Here is a 21,986-nt window from a genome sequence, read left to right as displayed (position 1 = left end):
GAACACTTTCCAAACCAGTGTTGCTAGTTGGGCCGAGAGGGTGTGGCTGATGGCAAAGCCATCCGGCCCCGATTGCCATTGCCTCACCTGCTCAAAATATCTGGAACCAAGACAGTGAATTTCACCCCCTGGGCTCCACAGGAGCCTTTAGCCAGGGATTTACTGGGCTCTGTTCATTCCAGCCTGAGCACTGACCTATAGATTAGAGAGGAAGACAGTCCCCCTCACACCTGCCTCCATTCTCCCTGCACTGAAGCCTCTGGCCGGCGGCGCAGAGGGGCATCATCAGCCATGTCCAGGGATACCCTGTCCCAGAAGGAAGGGAGAACTCTAGGCACCTTCCTGGTAGCTGCAACCCTGCCTCAAGGTGAGTTCAGATCCCAAAATCAGGCTGTCCCCAGCCTCCCCTTCCAAGATGCCCAGCCCAGGTGGGTACAGCAGGGCCCCAAATAAAGGGGACCTGAGTCTTGTGACAATGTGAGACACCAGACCGTGTAGCCCACAGCTCCAGCATGCTCTGGGAGGCTAGCCCAATGGCAAAAATGGGAACTAAAACACCTGGAGGAGGAAGAGTTAAAAATCCCTCTCCCCAGACAAGGGTACTTATCCTCTTCAAAGAGCGAAAGCCTAGCTTGCTTGGCACAGCTTTCCCAATAAATCCAGGGCCCGTGGTGATTTACCAAGAGCCTTGGTTATTGGCAACAGCAATCTCACTTACCCAGAGCAGCACAGAGAACAAGCCGTAATTTAGAGCTGGATTTATATTGTTTGCTCTACAGCAACAAACTCTGCAAATCATAAATTCCCTCTGAGATGAAGAGTGGAAATTGACAATATTTATGAACTCGAGGCAGAGAAGGGCCTGACCAGGCCTTTGATTTGTAACTGAAACGTTTCCTGGAGGCTCCAGCCAAGGACACGGCTGCCATCCCAGCCCCAGGGAGCTGGGCTCAGGCCAGGGCATGGGGGTGAGTGTGTCAGGAGGTGTTTCCAGCCTCACCACGGAATGGTCCTCAGATGCTAAAGACAGGACATTGCTCTGTGCTCATCAGGACACACAGTGACAATGCAAGCACAGTTTCAGACCATAAGCTTCCTCACACAGAGGCAAGACTTGTTTGTGAAACTCCATCCCTCTACTGGTCTGCACGTAAGTCTACTCATGTGCTACCTTCTCAACACGCACGGAGTTTGGAACTTGCACTTCAGTCTATACACTGGATACACCTGGATACGCCAAATATCACCTTCTATCGTCTATGAAAGGAATGCGAGAACAGAAGCAGATGCACCCAAAATTCCACCGAACGTTCAGGAAGCAAGTTGTGATACTGCAGAGCACCCAGGAACTGAGACGCTCTCGCCCTCCCTGATGTCACCTCCATAGCTCCCTCCTTTTTTCCTTCTCTCCTCCCTCCCTCCCTCCACCCTTCCTACCCCAAGGCCTAGCCCAACGTAAGCCTTCCCCAGCACTCCTGACTCACCCCCTGCAGTGCTGGGTGGCCCTAGGGAGTCAGCCCCAGACCATGTCACCTCCACTTCTAGCCATCTAGACGCACGGTGGATGCAACACGGAAAAGCCTGCCAGCCAACAAGGCCCTGGGCCCCCCCTCTGCCCACACAGCCTCTGGTGAAGCCTTTGGCCCAAGAACCCACCAGGGCCTCATCCACTGTGCAGATGCCCAAGCAGGAAGGTGGACACGGTGACTAGGAAGCCGGCTGCCTACCAGAGCCCTGGGGCCGAGGCAGGAAGCTCACCCAGGCTCTCGATCATCGCGTCCAGCACAGTGGCCGTAGCAGCGTAAATCCCTGAGCTCTTGGAGTTGAGGTTGTCTGCAACAGCGATGATGATGGAGAGCAGCATGGGCTGCAAGCTGTCTCTGAGGAGCGGGATCATCTTGACGAGGGACTCCAGCGCCCACTGGTTCACTTTCTTGTTGGAATCCTGAAGCCTCGGGGTGAAAGCATCAAAGACCTATTGAGGGGACAGAAACCAAGAGCCTGTGGGAAGCCAGCCAGGCAGGAGTCCCGCAGACCAGGGGCCTTGGAGCTCACCCTGCCCAGCCAGCTGCATCCCTGACCTGCAAAGAGCACGCCCAGTGATAGGGCACCCACCTCCTCAGAAGGGGTGTGGGTGAGAGGGGAGGGACTCACATGCCTGGAGCACTCAGTTTGTGCCAGGCATCCAGAGCATCTTCGGAGGTACCCTGCACTCTCCCTTTCACTGAATGAGCTCGACAACCCCTGAAGCATATGTTACCATCCCACTTTCCCATAAACAACAGCAGCTGAGCTCCAGGAGGTTAAATGATTTGCCTGAGGTCACACAGCCAGTAAGGAACTTGGATGGAAACCCAGGTCTGCGACTCAGAGCCCGTGTCTCCGTTCCGCTGCCTGACTGGCTGTCTGCAGCCTTGCTCCAGGAGGAAGCAGGCATCCACCCTAGTGTTCAGCAGAGAAAGGCTTGTACCCACTCCTAACCCCCTGTCCAACTGCATGCTCTTCCCGCAAACATTAGGCACCTCCCCAACCAGAGCAACCCCAGGCCTCAGCCACAGTGTCCTCTACCTCCCACCCTCCTCGCCATAAATCTGCTAGAGGGATGAGAGACACCTAGACACCTAGGACATCGTTTCCATGGTGCCAGCAGGAGGTGGTGTCCTCACTCCCTCAGCCACTTTCAGGTAGCCTCTCCATGTCACAAAGGCCAACCGGCAAGTTCTTACCAGGCTCGCTGCACCCTAAGAGGTCTGACACAATGTCCAACCCTGCTCAGGGTTTTCCAAATTGAAGTTGCACCACAGGGGAGAGACAGGCAGGAGAACGGAGCGGGAGCACTCACCTGGACCAGGTGGGTGGTAATGAGCTCAGGCTCAGCTCTGCAGTGCTCCAGGAGCCGTGCCACGCCCTCCATCCGAGACCGGCTGTCCTTGGCCTCCAGCAGCCTTGTCAGCTCCCGCAGCTGCTCCCCCATCTCCCTCGCACCCCGCAGGGAGGAGCGCAGCCCCGCCAGCCATGGGCCGTTGGAGCTCAGCCTGGGTGGAAAGAGCGGGCATCTGACCCCCAGAGAAGAAGAGCCCTGGGGGACGAACACACCTCTGCTCCCATGCCCCCTCCCACAGGCAGGTGGACCAGAGACAAGAGGTCACCTGCAGCGTGGTCACCCCCAGCTTCTCCTCTACCTGCTACCACCAGACAACACCAGCCGGAACAACGCAAGAATCCTCTCTTCACAACACAAAAAAAAGATGGCCGACGACCCCACCAGCCTCTCCTCCCCAGCACGCCCCCCTCCTCCCGCCTTTTTTTTTCCTCACTTTTCAGAAGATATATGAAGAGTAGGAGGGAGGCGGGAGAGAGGGGGTGGTTTTCCACGAAAGGATGACCAGTGCACATTTCAGCTGAGCACAGGGAAAGATCTCAGAGGTCATTATGGCCACCCTTCTGCTGGCACCTGCATCCCAAGCCCCGGCTGGCCAGGCTCTGCTCACGCTCCTCCAGCGACAGGGGAATCGTGAGGAAGCCCATTCTCTTACGTTGGGATCACACACGCGTCTTAGCCCCATGGCCTGTTCCAGCCAGCATGAGAGCAGCTCCCTGCCAAACTCCGATCTCCCACCCCCAGCTCAAAGCCTGGGTCGCTGAGCTCACGCCCTACACCCAGGTCCCACCCGGCGGAGCCCAGCATCATTCATTCCATCACTCATTCCTGCATTCCACACTCTTGCCTCCCGACAGCCAAGAACTGTGCTGGGCGCCGAGAACAGGGAAATGAGAGCACGGCCTGTGCTTTAGGAGCTCACAGACCAATAGGAGATGGAAGAGTCAACTGGGCTGACAGGGTGTGAGCAGGGGCAGCCTGACCACCCTGAGGACGTGGGGGCACAGAGAGGCAAAGGGAGCCTCCGGGAGGAGGAGACAGGTGAGCTGACTTCTGCAGAATGAGTAGTCATGTTCTAGGTGTGGCTGGCACAGTCGGGAGAGAAGACATGGAGGGCAGGGGACGTGAGGTGCTCTGGTCTGGCTAAGAGAAGAGGAGTGGGAGAAAGTGCAGGAAGTTACCCCTGAGGAGCTGGGCTAGGGGCTTCCTTGGTGCCCTGCTAAGGAGTTCAGATGTGATCTCCCCAGGACACTGCAGAAGGGCTTAAGTTTCATGCACAGGAGTGACCACTGGTTTCCTGCTTGGTTTCTAACTGCTCCCAGCCCACCTCCAGCCTCTCAGCCCATGCCTTCTCACCTGCCTTTGTTCCAGCTCTGCCTCTGAACTAGTCCCAGGCTGGCCACTCTGGTGGTTAAGGGGTCTGCTGGTCTAAGCAAATGGAGAAATGCTAAGCTCACAGAGAACCCAACCAACGACACATCCCACGGGTGCTAGTGCACCCACTCGGCCAAGACCACATAACCAACTTCTACTGGCAGATGCTCCCAAGCCCAGGATTTGGCCTCCCTGAGATCTGGGTGGGGGAACACATCCTATAAATTCATCTACTAGTACTGCAGACCCCACTAGGTCTCAGCTGTACCCCGGATCCACACGCCCGCCCCAGAGACATCCCTGGCCATGGGCAAGCAGGCTGCCTCTGTCAGAAGTCTTGGGTGTAGATCCCAGAGAGACAAGTCATACCCCTCCTTGCTGGGCAGCCCATTCTCACACACCAGACTCCGTGTCACCTTGTGGCCTTTGGCAGATGGAAGTTTATCATTATCTTCTATTCCCTTGAAAAATACACACAGAACATGAGTCAAAAGGAGTGACCCTCTAGGGAACTGCCAGACCCAGTGTAGACATAACAAGAGCAATGACCCCTTCTACCTGGAAGAGCTTTGGAGGCCACAGCTGAGCCTTCCAGAGCCCTAAGGTTAGCCGGGGCAGAGATCAAGATCCCCACTTAACAGATGAACGTGTGGAGACCCAGGGAGGCTCGAGGAACATAGGCAGGGAGGGGAAGAACCAAGTATCAGCACAGGGGACAGAAATAACACTTATCCCACCTGTCGGGAGTAGTGGATGAAGTTAAATCCCCTGGAATCCACTCCCCACTCCTTGACCCACTAGAGAGCTGCCAAATTCAGCCCTGATCTCCTGCCCCCAAAGACCACGACCCACTCATGCCCCACGACTCACCCGCTGCTTAATGGCCGCCATGACCTTCCGCAAGTCATGCGACGGGAGGGACTGCTTCAGAAACGCATCGAACTTGGCATTCGCCATCAAGATAGTCACCATCTTCCGGCCATAAAATCTGCCACAGGAGAAGGAGCAAGATGAAGAAACAGCCTCGGAAACGCATAATAAATTTGCTTTACAGCTTTACATAATTTTTCTAATTAAAGTAGGAGAGTTTTTAATACTTTTTCTAATTATTAAAGTAATCTCTACCCTGTTAAAAATTAGATTCACAAAAGAATAAACATCCATAATCCCATTACCAAGAGAAAATCACTATTACATTTTTATGTATTTTCCTACAGTCTTTTTTCCACACATATAGAGTTTAGTTGATATCGGGATGTATCTACAACTTGTATCCAGATTCTTCACTTTGTCATTAATCATATTCCCATGTCACTTAGAACTGTATAAACATCCTTTTTAATGGCTACACATTATTCCATTGAATGGCTGTACCAAAAGATACTGAACTTTTTTCTCATGTGCAACATTTGGAAGCCTGAGGAAGGGGGCAGTGGGAGAGAATAGGAGTGAGTGACCACCTCGACCTGGCGAACAGTGGCAGTGGGGGGAGGAAATCAAGGAGGGCTTCATAGTAGAAGTGACCTTTGGGGTGGAACTCAGAAGATGCGTAGGAGTTCGTGAGCCGGGTGGGATCAGGGAGTACATGGAAGGGGAAGGGCCGCTTCAGGGTCCACGGGAGAGTCTGACATGTCAGCAGGATATGGCTGGGAATAGTGGGCAGGGCCTGGACACAGGAAGAGGATAGGCTGGAGAAGGTGGTAGGACCCTGGGTAGGAAGACAGGAAGGAGCAGGGCTTCAGCCTCAGGCAATGGGGAGCTAAGGAATGATGAGATTTGCACGTTAGTCGAGATGTCTCTAGCAGCAGTGTGGAGGATGGACCAGTGGGGACAAGGCTGGGGCCAGGAGACTGTGAAGAGGCCACCATAACAGTCCAGGTGGGAGGTGGCGAAGGCCTGAGATAAGGCAGCAGATGAGGATGAGGAAGGGCTGGTTGGATTCAGGAGCTGCCAAGGCAGTTGCCACTGCAAGATTTGGTAGCTGGTTGGCAGTGGAACAGGAAGCACCAGAATGACATTTCACTCAACCCAAGATTCCATTAATTGTAAAATGCACTGTTACTTTATTTTCCACTAAGTAAAAAACAAAAAGAAAACACTGGTGATTTCTACTGCCTCCAATGACACTGCCCCATGTGTGACGGTAACCCCTTCACGTGCTATCTCAGGAACAGAAGGCAACGTTACTCATCAGCATTCTCCTTCCTTAGGTCAAGTGAAGTTCTCAGTGGCTGCTTTGCAAGAAGATGTGGAATTCGGCCATTCCCTCCACAACAGTGTTTGCTTGATATCTAATGGGCGTCCACTGCCATACTGCCATGCCTTTTCCCATATGCAGTAACTGTTCATTTCAATGCCAAATGATAGTAAAATATTTCTAATGCACTTTAAATAGCAATTTAAAATCAATAATTCTCTTTTAGAGCATCCAAAATCACTTCTGAAAAGAAAAGGTTGACGAGCAAAGAAAGGCTCATAGTGTAGTTCCTACAATGCAAAATTTAATTAAGAAGTTTATACTATGAGCAAAAATGACCAAGTTTGCAAATACGCAGATAGTAAAAGCTGGGTGTGGTGTCAAGCACCTGCAGTCCCAACTACTCGGGAGGCTGAGGCAAGAGGATCACTTGAACCCAGGAGTTCGAGGCTGTAGTACACCACGATGGTGCCCATGACTAGCCACTCCAGCCTGGGCAACACAGTGATACCCCATCTCTAAAAACAAAACAAACAAAAACTCCCACATCATAATTGCTGCCTGGCCAACAGTAACTGTGAGATGCCTCTGACTGTAAGATACAGGCCAATTTCAAAGATATTAAAATGCGGGGAGAATATATGTTTCTTAGACTCGATGAGGCAGGAGAGTCCCCCGTTTGCTTCTTGGCTGACTTGGTAAATAATGGTGACTTTTAACAATTGAGGGGAAACAGCCAGAGAAGCAGGTTTGGAAAGAAGGCAATGAGCTCATTTGGGGACACTTTGCACTGCAGATGACAGTGGGACATCTGGTGGTGGGTCCCACGGAGGCGTCAGAGATGTAGGTCTGATGCTCAGAGAAGGCTCTGGGGCTGGAGGGAGAGATTGGGGAGTGTCAGAGTTTGCTGCTGGCTGGAGTGGAGCCAGGAGAAGGGGACGAGGACGAAAGACCCCTCGGCAGACACGTGCATTCAGACAGCAGGCAGGGGGAGAATGGACGCAAAGAGATGTGGAGAACCCCGCGAGTACAGAGCCATGGAAACCGGGACCCTCAGAGTTCCAGGAAGGAAAAGGAAACATAGCCAATGTCATCCATGTAAGACAGAGGTCAGAATGGAGAGGGATATTAGATCCGGAGAAATATTAATAGTAGCTCTTGATTTCCATCCCTCTACCAACAATTAAAAGCAAGCAAGCAAATAAACCAAAACCTTCTACTTCTCCAGCAATATTCCTCATTCCAGTAAATGGAACTATCATTCGCCCAGTTCTTCAGTTAAAAGAAACCTAAGAGGCATCTTCAATTCCTTCTGAAACCCTCACCACTGTCATCTTGTTGGCTCTGCCTTCAGAATACACCCAGAGCCATCCACCACTCCCCAGTGCGAGCCTCCAGCCCCTCCTGCCTGGGCGACAGGGCTGCCACCTACTGCTGTCCCTCCTCCAGCCCTGCCTCTCTCTCCCACGATCAGTCCTACAGCAGCCAGAGAGATTGTTTTAAAAATCAGAAGGCTAGGAAGCATATAAAGCAATACTCAGACTCATTAGTAATCAGGGGAAAAAGCACTCTGAAACAACGACAAGCTATCACCTTTACCCATTAGATCGAAAAAAATTAGAATTGCAAATGTTGCCACCCATTGGCAAGACTGTGAGGAGGTGGGCACCTGGGCCTGGCAGGGGGCAGGCAGACACGGGGAGCATGCTGGAGAGCCCTGGGCCATGCCCGGCCACTCAAGTGCGCACATGCATCTGACCCGGCAGGGGTGCACCTGGGCATGTTCCCAAGGACAGACCCTCTCAGCCCCAGCGGGGGCACGTGCAAGGAGGTGACGTGCAGCTCTATTCACAGCGGTGCAGGGCAGGAGGAACAGCAGGCACTGCCCCCTCCAGGCAACACCGCAGGTGGGGTCCCCCACGTGAGTGCTCTGCCTGGAACGGAACGCAGCACTGATGCAGTGTGGACGTGGGTCCAGAGCTGTGCCAGGTGTGGCTCCGGGTCCAACAGGGGCGGAGAGGGAGTGAGGGACTAGACACACACTCCCATCCAAACAGACGTGGTGGTGACGCTGTGAACTGCGGAGTGTGAGGAACTGGGCCCCGGCCCTGGCTTCTGGAGACAGATCCTATCACTCTCCTGCTTAAAACACTCCAATCCCCCTCACTTTCCTACTCAACAGCCCCTGATGGCCTCTGATCACACAACCCAGAATCCCCACTCCTGACCTTGGCCTGAAGCCCTCCGTGGCCGGGGCCTGCCCCAACCCAGCTGTCCTTGCCCATGGATGCCAAGGTCGTTCCCAGCCTGGGACCCCTGGACCATCTCCTCTGTCCGGGAGCTCAAAGAGCTGGCTCCATCCAGCGTTCAGTTCTCAGCTCAAATGTCACTCTTTAAAACAGTCCCCACAACCCGTGACGTAAAGTAGCCCCACCCCATTCTCCATTACATCTTCTTGGGTTTTTTCTTTATATCCCTTATCTGTATCTAAAGTTATCATAATTATTTATTTGTTTATTATCTCTCTCCCTTGACTAGGAGGTAAGCTGCAAGTCAACAGGGGCTTAATTTTTCTTATTCACTGCGGTGTCCACAATAACAAAAGAGTGGTCATCAATAGCTCTAGGAAGAAGGACTGGACGGTCTCACAGAGGATGGCGCCAGGGTGGGACGGAAACCAGAGCAGCACTCAGTGGGCAGAGAGGGATGGGCGGCGGGAGAGCGAGGGTGGGGAGCACCGACCACTCCCTGAACGGCTCGGCTGCGGTGCTGGAGGAGGTGGAACAGCAGCCGGAAGGAAAGCACACAGCTTCCATCCCCTGCACGGCCCGGGGAAGCTGGGCTGCGTGGGCCAGGACCCCGAGGGCTGGCTGGGTGCCCCAGGCCCCCGGCCCCCCTACCTGGTGTCCTGGTTGGAGTCCTGGGCCAGCCTCACGAGGTTGTGCACCAGCGTGTCTGTGCTGTCCCTGGAGCCCGAGAGAAGCTTCTCCGCGCCGATCTGCTCCAGCACGGCTGAGAGGTGCTCAGCTGTGCATTTCCGGACTAAGGGGTTTCGGTGGCTGAAAGGAAATAAATCGCAGCCAAGGAGTCAGTGTTGGGATCGGGGTGTGGGGGTCCCCAGGCTGGCACGCAAGGACCTACCATTGTGACCCATGTTGCCGGCCAGCCATGGGCTCCAAAACCTGTCCTGCATGGGCTGAGGGGGACCTTTGGGGAAAGAGCTCTCGCTTCCTAATAACAGGGAGACAACAACAACGGGACAGGGAATGACAACCGCGGGAAGCTACACGGTATTCCCCAAATACACCACGTGCTCACCGTGTTCGTCCTCAGGGCCTTCCTGAGCGCGTATTCTCCCTTTCGTCTAAATACACTTCGCCATGTTCTCTCTACCTAGAAAAGTCTACCTGATCAGATTCTCCTCTTCCTTCCCAGCCCCACAGGCAGAATTAGAAGTCCCCCTGGGGTAGCACTGTCTCTGTCCTCCGGGAAGTTCGGTGGCACCCCTGTGACCCCCCCATGAGGCTGTAGCTCCCTGGGTGGGGGAGAGCCAGGTCTCCCTCCCTGTTGCACCCCCTGTGCCCCGCTGGAGCCTGGCATTCAGTGGGAGCTTAATGCTTGTCTGCTGAACTGAATCGAGACAGAGGAGGGGAGGGATTGACCGGTGAGTTAGTGACTGTACCAGGTAGAACTTGAGCTGTATAAGAGAAGCACATCAGGATGTCACTGCGTTCAAACGGGGCCTCCCTCTGTGTCCACACCCTTCCAGGCACTGCTGCCACCTTTTCCCCAGAGACCCACCCCAGAGGAACACAAAGGGGGGCATCAGGGCTCTCCCCACTCAGTGTGGTCCATGCACCGCAGCGACGGCATCCGAATCAGAATCTGCATTTTCACAAGGTCCCCAGGGATTCAAGCTCATTGGCCCTGTTCTGGGATCCCCTGAGGACACCTGACCCCGGTTCTTGTTGACAATGGTCAGCTGCATCCCCCTCCATGCCAGGCACTCAGTTCGGCACCTTTGACCTATTACCTCGCATCAACCCCATAAGCTGCTATTATTATCCCCACTTTACAGATGCAGAAACTGAGGCAAAGAGAGGCATCCAGGAAAAAGTCCGCTTTCTTCCAAGTTCATTGCAGCCACAATAGCACCCAGTAAATGTCAGGTGGGGCAGGCATGAAGTGCTCTTTCATGAATCGATTCACTTACTCCTCATATCAACCTCATGGGGTAGACACCACTATTATCCCCATTCTACAGATGAGGAAACTGAGGCACAGAGAAGCGCAGCAGCAATCCAGGATGTGAACCCAGGCGGTGTGGTTTGGCAGCATGTCACCCCTCACAAAATGCTGTGGTGTGATCAGCAAAGATCTGCTAGCTGGTCCCACAGGGCCTGGGGTCTACCGAGAAGCCTCCGCATCAGTGCGATGGTGACTTACGGGGAAGGAGAGCTGCTCTGCCTGTGGGAGGAGGGGCTGGGAAAGGCTCTGGGTCTTGCTTTAGGGGAAAGCCAAGCTGCCTGCGGAAAAGCTCCAGGAGGAGCCCAGCTCTGTCCGCCTCCCCAGGAGCAGGCCCAGCTGAAGTGTTGGATTCTGTGCTTCTCACTGGCCGGGGTTTCATCAGAAACAAGCACCACTCCCAGGGGTGCAGGGGGAGCTCCTGGGGAGCAGCCCTGTCTCCTCCAGGGTCACCACAGCACTGTGGGGGAGCTCACCTCCCACAGCTAAATGTGGGAAGCTAAACGCTGTGAAGCCTGGGGCAGCCCCTTCTTCGCTGACCTCTGACATCCTGGGGGACCCTCTGCAGCCTCACTTGCCTCCCTCCCCGTCCCCTTCTCCCCTCCTTCCCTCCCCCTTTCACGTCCCAGGGCCTCTCCCCTCCCCCACCCCCACCCGAGACGACAGGCAGCCACGTACTAGACACCCGCCGAGGTGAGGGCCACGAGGGCGCGGGCAGGCGTCACATTCTCCACCATGGCCCCCAGGGACCGGTTGGCTGCTCTCTGGATGAACTCGCTGGTGTTCCCCATCTTCTGGAGCAGGCAGCGGGTGATCTCCTCGGCCTCCTGGTCCATATTCTTCTTCAAGGCCCGGAAGAGGTCTCCCAGGGTGCCGATGGCCAGGTGAGACACCTTGGAGCGGAGGTTGGTGACCTTGGAGAGAGGACAGGGAGCCTCCAGGACAGCTGGACCTGGCCAAGGGCTCCAGAACATACGGAGAATGGGCCCGGCACCCCCCTTCTGTGCCCCACCCTCGCCTGGCCTAGGCCTCGCCACGCTGGAGACGCAAACCCTCCGGCAGCCCCGTGCAAAACAGTCCCATTTTATTATCATCGTGATTATTAGTCCCATCATTGTCATCACCATCTGAAATGTGGACAGCACTTAGCCTTCAAAGCACTTTTGCAAAAATGTCCAATTTGATCTTCACAACTACCATGAGAAGCAGGCACTGTGTATGACACTCATTTTGCAGAGGAAGAAACAGAGACCCTGGCCACATGCAGGAAGGCCCTGACTCCCAGCACAGCCCGGCCCCTGAGTGTCAACAGGGTGTCTTCGGACCCCACCCCACCCTGCTGGAACAGCCCATTCCCAAGGGTGGGGCACGGCCACCATGTGAGATAAACACATCCTACCGCCTCTCTGGGCCCAGCCTGGACCCCTGGGAGAAGGGCCCTGGGAAATGCTACACTGCCCTGAAGCTGGCAATCTGGCCCAGAACACTCCGTCCCTCCTCAGGCATGTTGAGTGCAGAGGTCAATGCAGGCTGTGACAGATGCGCACACAGAATTCTGATTGTTTCAATTCCCGAAGATTACGAATAAGGAAGCCCCAGGCCCCAGTTTTTCAGTCTGAGAAATGGGCGGCTACCTCCTACCTCGGTGGCTGAGGGCTGAGAATAAGCAGGGACACTCACGCTGCGGGGACCACAGCCCTCCGCAGTGCTGCGCAGCTGTGCGGAGCAGCTGGAGTGGGGTCAAAGTGCACAGCACACGGGCTGTCCGGGAGGCCTCACCTCCCCTGTCACCGCCAAGGACACCTCATGCAGCCTCCCAGCAAGGACCTCCACGTGACAGGCCGCCAGGCGCTGGATGCTCTCCAGTCCCTTCTCCTTCAGCTGCCTGAGAAGCAAGGCCAGGCCTGTCACAGGTGGTGGGTGGGGAGCAGGAGTCCCCCACAGGCCAGCAGAACCCACATCACGCAGCACAGCCCCCCACAGCCACAGCAGGGTGGGGTTCTGTGGCCTCGGAGCGGGGTTTCCTGGGGTAACACTCCAGCCTGAAATCCTAACCATTCGGTAAAGGCCACTCTTATGGGGCTCCTGGCTGGCCCTCAGCTCTGGTGCACTGAGATGGATGCCCACCCCCAGGACCTTTCTGGGTCCTTGACACAAGGCCAACACTCTCAAAAGAAGGCGTCTGAAGACTAAGGAGGGCTTCCTGCAAGTGTTCTGGACCTCAGGTCACTGATTTGCCCATGACCAAGACTGAGCATCCCGCCAGTGCAGTGGGAGGAGCACTCAGATTAAATTTGATTCAGGGAAATAAAGGGCTGGTACCTTCGTTGGCCCGTGCTGTGGAGCCAAATCCGTACCTCCCACACATGGCTCTGGCGCGTCCCAGAGCAGCGCACAGGCTGCTCGGAGGGCCCAGGGCACACACCACATACACGTGCACATGTGCACACGCTCTTCCTTCCATGGTACTAGAACCCGGGAGTGGGAGCGGGCAGCTGGGGGCAGGAGCTATTCTGCAATGTGTGCACACACACACACACACACACACACACACAGGCCACAGCGCCCAAGAGAAGGGATCTCCTCACCAGTCGCTGCTGTTGAGGCACTGGAGGGCATCTGCCAACCCCAGCTCCGGGTTTGAGAAAGGTCTCAACTCCTTAAAGGCTCTGAGATCCATCTCCTCCTCCTCTTCTTCCCATTCAGGAGACCCCAAAGTTAGCACCGCAGGTAACGAGTTGGCTGTAGTCACAAAAAAGAAAAGAAACAGCAAGCTTCATCCAGGAGGACAGGTAAGAGCTTCACCCAGGTGGCAGGAGGGACTGCCCTGGCCACCCTCACGTGGCCTGGTGCACACCCCAGAGCCCACCTCCCAGGGGAGGGCGTGCAGAGGACAGACTGGTGGGGCTTAGAAGCCAGCCCAGGAGCTACGGAGACCACCTAACTCTCTCCCTTTGGTTGACTTTTCCTATTCCCGCCATTGCCAATGTGATTATTATAAACAAACTGGCTTGTGATATGCTTGATGTCATGCGATAAGACCCCCAAGCCAGTGCCTCACCTTCAGTCTCGCCCTATCTGTGCTGGGGCGGGGCCCGAGAGCCTGTCACTGGATGGCCTCCCTGGTCACGTGGCAGCCTTCTAACCTCTCTCCTACACAGAGGCCTGCGGTGCTATCAGCGTCTCCTCCTTCCCTCCTACTATCCAGCCTTTGTGAAGTTGCACAACCGGGAAGTGGCCCAAGGACAGATGGCTGGAGGAAGACAGGGGACAATATAGCTAGCTGGCACCCACATGGTCCTGCTCTTGCAGGGACTGACAACAAGCAGATTGTCGTGTTTTCTAGGCTTTTCTTCCTTGGGGACAGATGGAATCATAAACTCCTAGAAATAAAGGAAGGAATCTCCATCCAACCCAAGGCCCTAATCACGCAGTTGAGGGATCAGAGGCTCCTCCGTCAGCACAGCCAGGACAAGAAGGTCTCCTCCCAATCCAGAGCTCCTGCTACCGCATCTCACTTCCTGGCTGGGTCTCTCCAGACAGTCACCTCCACGAGGATGGTTCTCACTACGGTGTATCCAGGAGGTCCTTGGCAAGTCTAAGTTGAGAGGCAGCCCTTTACTTAAAGCCAAGATTCAAAGACCTCATTCCTGGACTCTCTTCTCAGCTCTGCCACTGGCATGTGAAATGTGTCTTAATCAGTCCTTCAAGTCACCCTCTGGTAGGCAGGAGTAACACCCAACCTCCCCATCCTTCCCTGGACAGCAGGGACATGAGTTTCATCCTGTCTCTGAAGCTCTCAAAAGGGAGGTATCGGTCTCCCAGGGTGAACAGCCCAGCAGTCTAGCCTGCGCCCCGCCTGCCTCACCTCACCCTCCGTGGCATCCAGCATCCACCTGGATTTCAACAAACTCACACAAAGCCCCAGCTGGGAGAGTCCAGCCGCTGGTCTCTTGAAGGTTTGTGTTTTCTTGCCTTTGCCCACCCCCCGCTCCTAAAAGCTTTCCAATAATGATCACAGGTGTGCCTCCGGGTTCAGTAATTTCTGTTCTTTGTACACACAAACCAGACAGAATGGAGTAGATCCAGCTGAGCCCACCTAAACCAACCAGTCCTCCCGAGAAAAGCTAGAAGTTCACGAGATTTAAGAGAACCAGAAAGACAACAGGTTTACAAACCTAAAGTCCTGTCATTTCTAGCCAGACCAAAAAGTAGACACAGGTCCAAGCTATAAAGCAACTTAAGGGATTCCTTGTTTATTGCCAGGAGAAACGAGGAGGAAAAAAAAGGAAGAAGATTCAAATTCAGCTTCCAGGGAGGTTGTTAAGAACAGAATGTTGACTATTTTTTTCCTTAACTCCAACAAGCTAAGCTACCCAAAGGTCTTGTTTCTACACACCCAACACACACAGTTCAAAGGAGGAGCGACAATAACTCAGCAGCCCAAGTCTTAGCCCCTGTGGCCACCATCACCTTGAGTGACCTCAGGTGATCTTGAGTCTCTGGGTCTCAGTTCTGCTGTCTGTGAAATGGGTTAGGGAGATCAATATTTCCCAGTATCAATCATTCAGTTACCACTTTCCTGACTTTTGGCCATGCCTCTTAATAACCTGTCCTTTTATTCACATTGGACTTTTCTTCAAATCAAACCACTTTTCAAGTCCTAAAGAAATTTATTTTAAAGCGAATTTTATGTCACTATCACAATTGGCAAACTAACATCACTTGTCATAGAACATGATAAATATTTACAATAAAAGGAAAACAATGTTACAAACTCCAGCTATAAAATGACAGCCGGCTTCTGATGTGTTTGAGCCCGAAGGAGGATCTCTTTGTTAAAAAAGAGAAGGGCCAGAGATGGGCAGCAAATGAAGACTTTCTTCTGGATACAGTCAAAAGGACAGAGAGAAGATGGAAAGGGAGGTGAGTCGGTATTACTCACAGCACTGAAACTGTGCTCTATTCCACCGTCATTGTCCACTACATCCCACGCTTACAAACTCCAAACCAGACTGATTGTTTGCAAATGTTTTTTAGTAGCAGAATCTTTTCAAATGAAATCTCCTGTGAATGTCCAGTACGTAAAAAAGTGAGGCAAACAGAAGCTCCTCTGGTAGAGTGGGGACAGAGCCTCCCCCTCGTCCCTGGCGCATTCCCCGAGGTGTCCTAGTAGAACCCTTGGGTCCTCTGATTCCAGCCTCTAGCCAGCCCTGTCCAGCCCTGACATTTTACGAGGCAACAGGCCGGAAGCCAAGGTCTTCCCAGACCCTTTCTTCCTCTTCCTGGCATTCCAGCTACTTCCTTGGATGCTGTCATCCAGCACCTTTGGCCCTACCACACTGGCAACTCCTCTAGGACCTGTCACTCAGGCTGGGCACACCTGCCCAGCCATCCAGTTGTGAGGTCCTGGGTCCCCAGCTTGACCCATAGACAACTGTGAGTCCCAGACATTATTTATTTCTCTGGCAAGGTGACCAGCACCCCAGGCTATACCCTGGCGTAAGATGGACAACAGGCATAAGTAAAGCCACCGAGGTCACCTTTGCCATGGCTCAGAGCTTCCCGAGGCAGCACAGGCAGAGGGCCACGTGTCCCCCGCCAGTCGGGTCTGGGCCCCACCTGAAGCATGGCGGGCAAAGCGGGGCTCCTGCTTGCTGACGGGGATGCTGGGCAGTGAGGACCGGTTGGCCCGCTTCCTCAGGGCGCTACCGACGTTGTCTCTGCGTGGGCTGCCCAGCCTAGTAGGCACAGACAGGGTCCCGCTGCTCCGGAGGGGAAGGAGGCCTGTGGAGGCAGAGAGAGTCGCAGGGCTGAGCAGTCCTGCCTGCCCTTGCCCCGGCCCCAGTGTCCCCCTTCAGAAATGGGCCCACCAGCAGGATAGGACAGGGCAGGCGGGGCTCCCTGCCAGTCCCAGGACGGGCAGGGTGGGAGTTGTGGATGGCCTCCGTTTTGAGGGTTGAGAGCCAGGGGGTGGGCAAGAAGTTCCCCAGCCTGAGGGGGTCTCCCCAGGGCACCCAGTACCTTCCTTCATTACGGTTCTGCGGGAGCCCACGCCCTGGGGGCCGAGCTCCCTCTCTCTCTCCGGCTGCTTGGCCCTCCGGAACAGCTCCATCTCCCTCATCTGTTTCAGCCGCATCTTCTCCTGGGCAGACTTGGAGATGGTGACCTGGATCTGGCACAAGGTCAAGGCACATGCTGTTAGCCTGGGGACCCAATCATACCTCCTAAACCTCCACTACGCAATCATCAAAAACGCGAGTCCCTCCCATGCTCTGCTCTGGAAGTGAGCAAAAGAGACATGGCCCTCGCTCCCAGACAGCGCGAAGGGGACAGAGAGAGGCCCCAGACTGATGGCCTGAGCAACCACAAGTCTGGAGCTGCCTTTTACTGCCATTCGCTGGGCGAGGACCCTGGGGAAAGAGGAGGTTTTGTGAGTTGAGGGCTCCAGGGTTGAGTTTCAGACACGGAAGGCTGGAAGTGCATCAGGCACTTAAGCAGCAATGTTGGTAGCAGCTAAATGTGAGCATGTGGAGGCCAGGGAGGCGGAGGCTGGCGGGGGAAACGAGGGTGTCCTCAGCATGGAGATGGCACTCAGTGCCTGCCCAGATGAGAACCGGGGTGAGTATAAACACCCGGGGCTGGAGGACTGCGTGCTGGGCTACCAGCACCCAGAAGGGGGACGAGGGAGCCAGCAGAGAAGGACCAGGAAGGAGCCGCCTCTCAACATGGCAGAGAAGCAAGAATGAGCCAGCCCCTCCTCCGCCCCTGGCTGGAGAATTCAGAAGGATGAGCCACCAGCCGTGTCAATGCCGTGATGGGTCAGGTTGGAAGAGGACCGAGATGCGGCACATTTGGGAGGGTGGAGGCCACGGGCGGCCTCCGTGTGGGCAGCTTCGGTGGCGTGGAGCAGACTACTCCATCCGGAGTGGACTCGGGAGAGAACAAGAAGAGAGACACGGCAGGGTTTTGTCTTCGCTTGGTTTTGCTTTCTTGAGAGCGGTAACAGCTGATGGGATGTGTCATAGGATAATAGGCTGACGGGAATGACCCGATTTCAAGGAGAATATTGTTTTTGCCAGAGAGGGAAGAAATGCCAAGGTTGAAGTATTAGGGGGAGGGGGCCGGAACGACAGGAGCTGGTGGTGAGCCGGTGATGCTTGAACTTGGCGGTGGCAGAGTGTGTCACCCGTAATGCCAGGTCTGTCTACGGCCACAGGAGTGAGCGGCTGACGTGGCGGGGCGGGCGGGGGCTGAGGCCATTTTGCTGCACTGAATTATTATTATTTTGTTTCCCATTCTGTCACCCCCTAGAGTGGGAGGGCTGTGTGACTGGGCCTTGTCACAGTCACCACGAAATCCAGTCCCTAACATAGCACACGCACAGGAGGCCTTCAGGATACATTTATTGGTCTGAACTATTCTGTCTCCATTTCAGAGAAGGAGCACAGGTCCCTATAATGGCGACTCTCCAAGCTTCACTAAATCCATCGCAACCAGGGCAGAGAAGCCACCTCCCCAAGGTCACCTGAGCAGAGGAAGGTATTTGCAGCCTGTCAAACACAGCTTTTGGCCGGGGGCCTCTGAGTCAGCTGCCTGTCAGTTGTTCTCTTGGGCGTTCGTTAGCTCAGATGACTCGGCTGGGTTCACCTAAGCCCCTCTGCCCTCCCTCGTCCCTCCTCCCTCCCTCACCCCTGCACCTGGTGCCCCACGCACCCTGCCCACCTCCATCCTCGCTTCTCTTTCCTTTGTCGGCCCTCATCCCAATCCCGCTCTGGTCCTGGGCTCTTCCTCACTCTTGCCCATTTCTCACAAGCCGGTGCCACACTCGTGTATTTCAGAAACTTGCCTCATGCAGCCAGTGTCCACTGCGACCCCCACTTCCTCCTCCCACTTCCCAGATACCTTAGTGCTGCTCTCCTTCTGGTCCTCTTCTTTCAGCAAGGGTTGGGCTTCTCTGGCGTGGCCGAAGGAGAAGGCTGTGAGTGCCGGAGCGGACTGGGAAGAGGCCAGGGCGGGCTTCCCCGCAGCGGCAGGCTTTGGCCCTGAGGGGTGGAGAACAGGGACCGAGCTGAGGACGCCCAGTCCCCGGGCTGCCCCTGAGGTCTCTGGCCCCCACCCTCAATTCCTCTGCCCAACTCTCCCGTGATGGAGAACAAAACGAGTCAGATTCACTCTGCAGAGCAGCACCGGCCGGCGTGGAGCAGGCTGCCTGTGGACCAGCATCACCTTCATTCATTCATTCATTCATTCATTTGCTACTGTACGGCTTATTCTAAGACAGGGGAAGGAGTGGAGGGCCTGGGCAGGAAACAGGGTCAGGTCTGTTATCTAGGGGGTATAAGTGTTTTTCTGAGAATGTAAGTTTATCTTACGTAGGAGGCACGTACCTCAGGAAAAGAAAACGTAAAATGGGTCCACTAACCCTTTTATGTGACCATGGGCCTGTCTGGAACTATGACATGGCATGAAAGGGCAGAGCTGGAGGGGGCAGAGAACTAACTAGCGCTGGGCCAACCCTCTCATTTTACAGGCAGGAGAGCTGAGGGCCAGGGACCTTCAGATGTTCCTGTGATTGATAAAATAAATTCAATTCCACATGACATCAAATCCATGTATCTCTTTGTCATTCTGTATTTTCCCAATCAGTGGATTTTAAAGGTACATTTCTTATTATGGAGGCAGGATGGGGATAGGTTCATTAATTTTCTGCTGCTCACAAGGTTTGGAGCTCACCATCGTTGGGAGAACCTGCAAATTAGGGGTCTGCTGAGGTAGGGGCCACCATCTGGGGCTGCCTGAAGCCAGGAAAAGTATCTTAAGTCTGGGGCCCCTGCCAAGTTCCGGGTCACCCAGGCCCCTGCCGGCCCAGGCCTCTGCAAAGGCCTTCTCTGCTTGGCGCAGGGAGAAGGAGCAGGGGCTGAGGAACAGGGAGGACCTTTGAGCCTCCATCCGCCCAGGGGGAAGAGGCAGGGCAGAGGGCACAGGGGATCAGCAGCCAACTGACCAGGGCAGGGACCGCAAGATGCCACAAGGCTGGGGAAGACCCCAGCTTCACACAGTGCCACGTGAGCTCCTACTATGTACTGGGCGTGTCACACATATTGGGCAACGAAATCCCAGCTGACAGCCGGAGGATCAAAGAGCCCTTTAAGGACTTTGCTGCTTTATCTCCCACAACCTAGCGTACACCCTAAAGGGCCACCCCAGGAAGCCTCGTCTGCGCAGCCCACCCCTGCCCACAGGCCCCCGGAGACCTGGTTCTCAAGCAGCTGGTGAGCCCGAGGAGGGAGGAGTACAGGCTGGGGTCTCCTGGCCCAAACCCCAACGCCAGCATTGTCTGGGCTAGCTCTTAAGGTCACTCGGGGTACTGGAGTGTGTCACCACAGGCTGCCCGAGCTCAACCCGCTGCAGCCTGGCCTCAGAGCAGGGAGAAGTAGCTGCCACAGCGGTTTCTGTGCCAGGCCAGCTTCACAGACCAGGCTTCGTGTCCTGATCCCGGGGCCTCTTGGGCAACAGTTTCCCCTCTGGGCCAACTGGCCCACCTGCTGAGCTGATTAGCAGAGTGCCCAGCCAGGAAGCTGGTCCCCGGCGTCCTCCCCCGCTGTCGGTCAGCACAACAGCCACCACCAACTCCTACCACCTGCCACCAAGCTGAGGGCGCTCCTCCCACCCATCCTGCACGTGGGCTGTGGCCTGGCTTCCCCAGCCTACAGCCACCCCCTCCTGCCTCTCCACAGGGTCAGAAAGGACCCCTCCTCCCTCTGTAAACTCCTCCTACCTTGTCCCCTCTCCTGGCCTCCATCCCGGGGCTGGCCCTATTCCCCTGGCATTTAAACATTCTGGGACCGGCTGACTAAGGGGTTTGTGGGATGTGGTTTAATCTCTCAGTCTCTCCAGCGAGGAATACTCCCCTCTACTTGCTTAAAACAGTACAGGGGCAGCTGCACCACACACTGAGAGCCCCAGCTCTCAATGCAAACCTGAGTGCAAGTCTGATGGGGCTCTGAGACCAGGGAGAACGTCCGGCTGACAGAGCTGCCATCTGTCAAACGGGGACAGCACCGTCTCTCTCATCTGGGTCATTGTGAGCCACATGAGCTGGCATATGGCAACATGCCTGCCAGAGCAGGTGCCAATAAACACTGCTGCTCTTCCACGCCTCGCCCAGGCCTGCTGCCACCCTCCAGCTGGGGACCACGGGCGACTTCAGCTTCCCTGTCGTGAAATGAGGGCCTCGGACACGAGAGCTCTCGGGTCTCCTCTACCCCTAATTCTGCTTCTATGACTCCAGCCTGGGAACCAGAGAGTCAAATAACAAGGGGTGCACATAGAGAATACGTACCCAGAGATTTAGGGGTCTTCTCTCGAGGCCCACTCTCCCGAACCAATCTTAAAAGAACGAGGGAGAGAAAAGCATCATGAGCGACGGCAGGCTGGAGCGGCTGCCTGAGGACCCCAGGGTGGCTCCAGGACGGGCCCACGGCCAAAAAGGGGGACCCAGGCAGGGGCTGTTATCCCTGCAGAGGCTCTTGGCCAGGGTTCAAGCTGCAGGAGATGGCAGCTCCCTCCACCAACGCGAGGGCAGGCTGACCGGCGGGCCAGGCTGGGTGTCCAGACACAGCGCCCGGCCCCAGGAAGCTGGCACCCGCATGGAAACTGCTGCCTTAGAGGGAGCCCTCACCCCCCACTGTGCGCCCTGGGCCTGTGCAGGAGGAGGTGGCCGCAGCAGATGGGGGGTAAACTGCCTCCCCTCTCGGAGAACACTGAGCTCAAGTTCCCCAAACTGCCCGAGCCCCAGGAGAGCAGAGTGACCCCTAAATATTCCTCCTCCTCCAATCCTAATCCCCATTCCCCATCCCCCGCCCCCAGGGGCTGGAGAGGCCGATCCCCTTTGCCGCAATGGGGAAACTAGCACTGTTGTGTACTATGAATAGAAGCTCAATCCCAATTACTTGCAGGAAGGAAAGACGGAGACATTCCTGGCGCTGGTTTTAAATGTAATTTTTTAAACTGGAAACACCATTTATTCATTCAACAGATACTTACTGAAGACCTACTACATGCCACGACCTATTCTAGACACTGGAAATAGAGCATTGACAAGAGATGACAATCCCTGCTCTCAGGGAGCTTAGGATCCCATGAAGACCAGCTGTTTGGTGTCACACATGATTGTCCCTTCTCTGCAGGACATCAGGACCCATGGGGAGCTGCCAGGGTAACAAGACACAACAAAAGCACTGGGACACAACATCCCGTGCTGTGGCCTCAGAGGATCCTCTCAGC

The 21,986-nt window shown here is 55.2% G+C and overlaps 1 protein-coding gene across 1 annotated transcript in view; it reads right to left on the bottom strand.

Annotated features, from left to right (window-relative positions):
• Positions 1-21,986, bottom strand: part of FAM179A (family with sequence similarity 179, member A) — a 42,300-nt gene that overhangs the window by 9,016 nt on the left and 11,298 nt on the right. Inside the window, exons 6-18 of the mRNA XM_012652441.1 lie at positions 21,017-21,089; position 18,873; positions 18,603-18,742; positions 16,722-16,872; positions 16,320-16,484; positions 13,286-13,439; positions 12,477-12,582; positions 11,376-11,611; positions 9,353-9,511; positions 5,126-5,243; positions 4,625-4,716; positions 2,843-3,035; positions 1,759-1,975 (exon numbers count right to left, since the gene is read on the bottom strand). Coding sequence (XP_012507895.1) covers positions 1,759-1,975; positions 2,843-3,035; positions 4,625-4,716; positions 5,126-5,243; positions 9,353-9,511; positions 11,376-11,611; positions 12,477-12,582; positions 13,286-13,439; positions 16,320-16,484; positions 16,722-16,872; positions 18,603-18,742; position 18,873; positions 21,017-21,089 — 1,805 coding nt within the window. The remainder of the gene's footprint in view (positions 1-1,758; positions 1,976-2,842; positions 3,036-4,624; positions 4,717-5,125; positions 5,244-9,352; positions 9,512-11,375; positions 11,612-12,476; positions 12,583-13,285; positions 13,440-16,319; positions 16,485-16,721; positions 16,873-18,602; positions 18,743-18,872; positions 18,874-21,016; positions 21,090-21,986) is intronic.

This window comes from Propithecus coquereli, unplaced genomic scaffold (assembly GCF_000956105.1).
Source record: "Propithecus coquereli isolate 6110/MARCELLA unplaced genomic scaffold, Pcoq_1.0 Scaffold39, whole genome shotgun sequence".
Lineage (NCBI taxonomy): Eukaryota > Metazoa > Chordata > Mammalia > Primates > Indriidae > Propithecus > Propithecus coquereli.
Note: the sequence above shows the minus strand (reverse complement) of the source record. Positions and strands in the feature narration are given on the sequence as shown.